This window comes from Pinus tabuliformis, chromosome 1_1, assembly GCF_031772625.1.
Source record: "Pinus tabuliformis cultivar Carrire ecotype Pingquan chromosome 1_1, CPIR1, whole genome shotgun sequence".
NCBI classification, from domain to species: Eukaryota; Viridiplantae; Streptophyta; class Pinopsida; order Pinales; family Pinaceae; genus Pinus; species Pinus tabuliformis.
This window is the reverse complement of record NC_142297.1, coordinates 947,406,584-947,412,875: the sequence shown is the minus strand read 5'-3', so window position 1 is coordinate 947,412,875 and position 6,292 is coordinate 947,406,584. Positions and strand designations below refer to the sequence as shown.

Below are 6,292 nucleotides of genomic sequence, written 5' to 3'. Positions count from 1 at the left end.
AAGTTTTGAATATGCCACACATTTATTTTATGCGTTTAGAACAATCAGTGATTAATCAGAATTATATTTATGCGATATAGGTTTAGGTAATTAGAAGTTATTACTATGAATTTTAGATTTATTATATATTTATATGGTTTTATTAATTAGTATAGATTTATTTTAAGTATATATTTAATATAATTGAAGAGCGATCAAATTTTTTTAGATGTAAATTTATTGCAAAAAATAATTTGTAATTTTTACTGTTTAAATTGTTTAACATGTTTAGCATATATATATTTAACTTATATCTATTTTTTATTTAGAAAATATTTTATTTTTATTTTAAGAGAGATGCTTGTCAACTCCAAGTTGAGCACAAACATTTTTACATGTGACATTCACATTAGACTGTAAAATAAACCTCTCAACTCAATACAAAATTGTTCACTATAACAATTTAATATGGTTATGAAAATAATTTGGTATAAATAATTTTAATTCTTTCAAATTTTCTAAAAATTGTCCTATGTTGATTGTTCTGTGCTCTTTAAATTATTGGATCCTATATCCACATGGAGTTTTCTTCCAACTGTTAAGACCCTATCTTCACTTAACCAATTTCAAGGTGGGCAAAAGAAAAATAACTTTTCTAGGGTTGTCATCCACCACCATGTATGAGTGTGAGAATATTAACCCAATTCTTTTTTAATGTTTGTGTAGAGTGCATCCATGGCTACATGGCTAACAACTCAATTTTGGATTCCTCAGCTTGTAAAAAAATATCCACTTCGAATTCTCAATTTCTGTGACCAGTTTAATTTTTGGTAGAGCACATACTCTTAATTGCATTATACAAACTGGATAAAATTTTAACTACGTACAAAATACTTCAACAATACACTTTTTCAACAAATCTACATGCTCGAGAAAAACTCACATAAATTTAAAAATGATAAAGTGAATACTTTGTTTAAAAATAATAAAGAGAATATTTTGAGTTTGTCTATTGTACACTTTTACGATTCAAGATATGTGAGACCGTGGGACTCCTTCCACGTTTTAAGATATGAGAGAATGTGTGGCGATTTTTGTGCGCTTTAAGATATGTGAAGATCCTTGTAGTGATGTTTGATATTTAAAAGGTGTGAAATTTATATTGCAACAATGTTAAGAATGCGTGGGACTTTCTTAAAGTTACATGATATGTCTTATGTGATTTGCAAGACAGTGATCGGTTGGTGTATGTGGATATACTTAGGAGCGAAGTTTGTTTTTCTTAGATTTGGCAGTGGGGTATTACAATATCTAAAAAAAAAAATTGGAAACCCAGTAGCGAAGTTTGCTTTTCTTAGATTTGGCAGTGGGGTATTACAATATCTTAAAAAAAATTAGAAATCCAGTAGGATATGTGTTATGTGATTTGCAAGACAGTGATCGGCTAGTATATGTGGATATACTTTGGAGCGAAGTTTGTTTTAAGCTTTTGTTTTTCTTAGGTATTACAATACTTAAAAAAAAGTTTAGGAAAAAAAATTTGTTTAATAAATTTTGTGAAATATAAATAAATTCATATAATTATATAAATTAAATGATTAGCCATTATTATAATAAATATTAAAAGGTTTATTATTTAAATTATTTTTTTTATAAAATTTAATTAAATTATAATATTTTTTAAATTTAATTAAATTATAATATTTTTTTGGATTTTAGGCATCTGTGGTTCATTTCTTTTGAGTTTTGTCTCGGAGTATCTGCAGTAAAAACCATATTTGTCAACGTTTCGAATCCCAATAGGAATCCATCATCATGACCAATCTGAATGATGATATAAGAAGAGCTATGTGATAGGATAAATAGTTTAAAGAAATAGTTTTAAAGATCGGCTGATAACTTCTAATTTATATTTTATTTATATTTTATATATATATTTTTTAATTTTATCATACTCATTAATAAATTGCTTCTTTTTTATTTTAATTTATGTTTTAACAGATTTTTATTAGTTGAATAATTAATTAATTGGAGGTTTTTTTTGGATGGATTTAATATTAGCTGATTTGATTAATTAGTTACTCAATTCTTTTAAAAAAACTAATTCTATTCTAAAAATCATTATTCTAACATAAATACATAAATTATTATTATTAATAATTTTACTATTAATATTTTAATAATAGTTAATTAATTGAATATAGTTTATTTTTATATAACATAAATACATAAATTATTATTATTAATAATTTTACTATTAATATTTTAATAATAGTTAATTAATTGAATATAGTTTAATTTTATTTTTATATAAAGTAATTTTTTTATAATTAGTTAGTAATAATTATTAATATCATAAATTTCTTTTTTTAAATTTTATTTTAATATTTTAATGATAATTATTATTATAAAAATTCAATAATAATTATTATTAGGGATTACAATTTCTTTTCAAATTATAATATTTTTTGTTAAATTATTTTATTAAAAATTATAATATTTTATTAATAATTATAGAAATAATTATTTTAAAAAACATGTAAAAATAATTTTAATCTTAGATTCATCTCATTTTATTATGGAAATTCTTAATTTATAAAAAGTTTTTTACAATACCATGGACCAATACCATTGCTTATCAATACCACCTACCCAATATAACGTGTTGATATCACATTTCTTTAATTAGTTATTTTGAGAGAAATTAATAAAAAAGTAGAACTAATTTGGAAATAAATTTTAACTCGGAGAAAAATCTTATTTTTGATTTGTCAATACTATTATGAATATTCTCACATATTTCATGGAGATTAAATCTCAAATCTACATTTAATAATTGAACCTAGAGGCTCATTCTATAGCCCAATATGAGGGGATGTGTAAGTTTGTCGTCCATCCATCCATGTCCCTTTAAAATAAAAATAAAAATTTAAAAATATATTCTAAATAGAAAAATAATACGACCTATAATTAAAAAGAAAAAAAAATATATTGTAAATTAATGAGAAGTAAAAAAAATGTGTAAATCATAAGTTTAAATCTAAAATGTATCTGATAGAGTTAAATCTTAATTTTGACCTGTGAATATTCATGCTGACATCTCTACTGTCCATTATAATAATAATTGATTATTAATGTGAAAACGGAACTATTTGTAAACAAAATCTTACAGGAATTTCATGGAATTAATATGCAGAAATCGAATACCCAAAAAAAACACGTTTAAGAATTAAAATTTGGAACAAAAATTGCACCGCCACGCTCCGGCGAAAAAATCAATAGGTAGACTGCTCTTGAAAGAAAACATAAACATCACTTATAAGGAGCCATATACTCTAAAAAAATGGAAGTATCTCAGATGTAGGCGTTTTAACTTCTCTATTCATTCAGCATCAAGAGGGAGGGGTCACTGAAATTCCCTATGTTGTTATATAAAGAAAGTCGGTCCGCGAGTTGAGTGATGCAGTACAAGAGACGTGCAATTTGTTACGAAAAGGAAAAAAGAAAAGCAATATTCCCTTGATGTGAATATTGTGCTTTACTTGGACTGTGTGGGTATTATATGCAGGCATCTGCGTACCTTTCACGCTCGAATAGACAAAGCGATCAATATGTCGGCCTTTCCTTTCCCTTATATATCATGCCAATGCCAATCTCAATCTTCACTCCATTAGCCTCATAACATTTATATTCGGCCTCGTTACAATTGGAGGTACCATGGATTTGGAGGGTGATGAGATGGCCAGCACAACGCCGGCCAATAGTATGGAGCAGCAGCTGGACGAGGTGGCCAAGGCATTCGTTGATCACTACTACAATATGTTCGACAACAGCAGGCCCAACTTGCCTGCTTTGTACGACTCTTCCTCTGTAATGAGCTTCGAAGGCCAGAAGATAGAAGGCGGCCATAATATTTCTCTCAAGCTCGCCAACCTCTCATTCAATGAATGTAAGCATTATGTTTCAACCATTGATTGCCAACCCACTGGAGTTGCAGGGGGGATTATCGTTTTTGTCAGTGGTAGCCTTCAGCTCCCTGGTGAAGAACACTACCTCCGCTTTAGTCAGGTAATACAATACAACTTGACTGCGTATATCTTAACCTGGCTTCCTCTTTCTTTTTTGTTCACTTTTTCTATTGGGAATGGAATCCCAGGAAATTCAGAGTGTCTCGCCACATTTAGTAGAGGGTAAACTGTGGCGAGGGTAAACTGGCTCTGATTATGGTACAGGAGAAAATTGAAGGGATTTGAATTTGTGATTTGCAACCACTAACAATAATATCTAGGGATTTTTTGTTTAGGCATAAGTTAATTGTTATTATGAGGCTTGTAAGCTATTGCACTGAGGCTAGGTTTATAATGGCAGCCAGTTGCATTTGATCCTCGGTCTGTTCAGCATAACTCTCACCAGTTACCGATTATCCTAAATTTTAAAAAAACAAACAATAATATTTAGGGATTTGAATTTGTGATTAGCAACCACTAATAATAATATCTAAGAATTTCAATGTGACCTGTTATTTGTAACAATATCTAAAATCTGACCACTTGAATTCCCATTGTATTTTCTTTTTTATTTGAATGGCTAATTGGCAATATTAAGTAATCAGACGGACATGGGCAAGATCAAAGATCAATTTGATCTGATTATAAAATATTCGACGAATCAGCAATCAACATAAGTTCAGACACTTGACCAAATAACAATATCCAAGAACTTCAATCTAACTACTTGTACTAACCCTTAATAATAATGGATCCATTTTGAATCTTGCTTAATGTGTGCCATTGCAGATGTTTCATCTCGTTCCCACACCAGAGGGCAGTTTCTACATCCACAACGATATCTTCAGGCTCAACTATGGATGATTGAAGCAGTTTCTGATGAGTATTTCGGCTAAAACAGAATAGTTTAAGTTCCACTCCATTATGTCTATCATGTAAACACAACAATTACATGTCAAGCTTTTTTCATTATATTTCTCTGTGCCAGAATGTACGTTTTCGCTCTGGCGCGCATTGTATTTGTATGGATCGTTGCATTTCAATACAAGGAACAGAGCGTTGATACCGCACATGTTTTAGTATTTTGTTCGTCTGAATTTGCCTTTAATTTGATTGAATTGCAGTGATTAGTGATCAAAATGGCACAATATTATCATGGAAGTAACGGATCTATAAAAGTGAAAAAAATGCCGAACAGACGCAACATTATCATGGAAATAACGGATCTATAAAAGAAAAAAAAATGTTAAAAAGATAACTCCAGACATATGGAATTAAATCAAAACTTATGGGGAAACGCAGTGGAAAAAGCATGTAGGGAATCAAATTGAGGTAATATGTCAGTTTCTTTACGGCCTTTACGGATAAAATATTTCATAGACAATACGTTAATTGCTGAGAGGTTCATATCTCTGTACTACGTATTAGAATATGATGCCATACATGCTTACAACTTACTCAGGTATTGTCTTTTCTCTGCAAACTGCAGAAGTGAAATACAAGTTGAAAAATCCATTGTGTTATTTAAAAATCCTAATATTAATATTTTAAATATCATTTTTATATTTCTTAAACATCAACTTTAATGAATCTAAAGGTAATGAAAATTAAAATAATGATTTTAAAATAACATAATTGACAACTAAATGTAATAGTTTTAAAATATTGTAATTGAATATTAATTCCCATTGAACTTTAATGAATCTAAATGTAATGAAAATTAAAATAATAATTTTAAACTAACATAATTGACAACTAAATGTAATAATTTTAAAATATTGTAATGGAAAGTTAAATGGGGGCGATCTACGGACAAACATAAAATATTTTGGAAAGTAGGTCCTTAATACATCTATTAACATCCAAGCATGGCGTGGCACGGGCAAGGGCTGGTGGACTTGGGCTTAACACCCAACATATATTCACTATAATTGCAAGGTCGTGTTCATGGGGTGGTGGAAGCTCATTCACGAAAGCACTGGAAGTGAGGTGCAATTCGCACTTCTTGCACCAAGTCTTAGTTTGTAGTAAGGTTTATTAATTCATAGGTATCTTTTTGTCTTACCCTTTCAATGTGAGAGAAAAGTTAGGGTTAATGTTCTTTGTCTTATACTTTATACTTTCTTCACGTTACAGAGCATGAGCTTATTTTTGAATTCGTGGTGGTTTACTCCAGAATTTTTAGGTATATCTAACTTTTGCGTTGTTTTGCTATGCTGTTGTTGGTATCCCGGTCATTTCTCTATCTTGTTTTAGTTGGGGGGTATTTTGGTTGTCTTATTTATGTTGTGCATTATAATTTGGGT

At 29.1% G+C, this 6,292-nt stretch overlaps 1 protein-coding gene across 1 annotated transcript; it reads left to right on the top strand.

Moving 5' to 3' along the window:
* Positions 1 to 3,629: 3,629 nt before the first annotated feature.
* LOC149217620 (nuclear transport factor 2B-like) lies at positions 3,630 to 5,075 on the top strand. Its single transcript, XM_089391388.1, has 2 exons — positions 3,630 to 4,047; positions 4,776 to 5,075. Exons 1-2 carry the CDS (start codon positions 3,697 to 3,699, stop codon positions 4,848 to 4,850), a joined length of 426 nt encoding a protein of 141 aa, XP_089247514.1. The 5' UTR covers positions 3,630 to 3,696; the 3' UTR covers positions 4,851 to 5,075.
* The last annotated feature ends 1,217 nt before the right edge of the window (positions 5,076 to 6,292 follow it).

What these genes read in the sequence shown, in the direction of transcription:
- LOC149217620 (XM_089391388.1), top strand. Translation starts at nt 3,697, where the DNA reads ATGGATTTGGAGGGTGATGAGATGGCCAGCACAACGCCGGCCAATAGT. An exon ending in ACTACCTCCGCTTTAGTCAG is followed by an intron (nt 4,048 to 4,775) that starts GTAATACAATAC and finishes GTGCCATTGCAG; the next exon opens with ATGTTTCATCTCGTTCCCAC.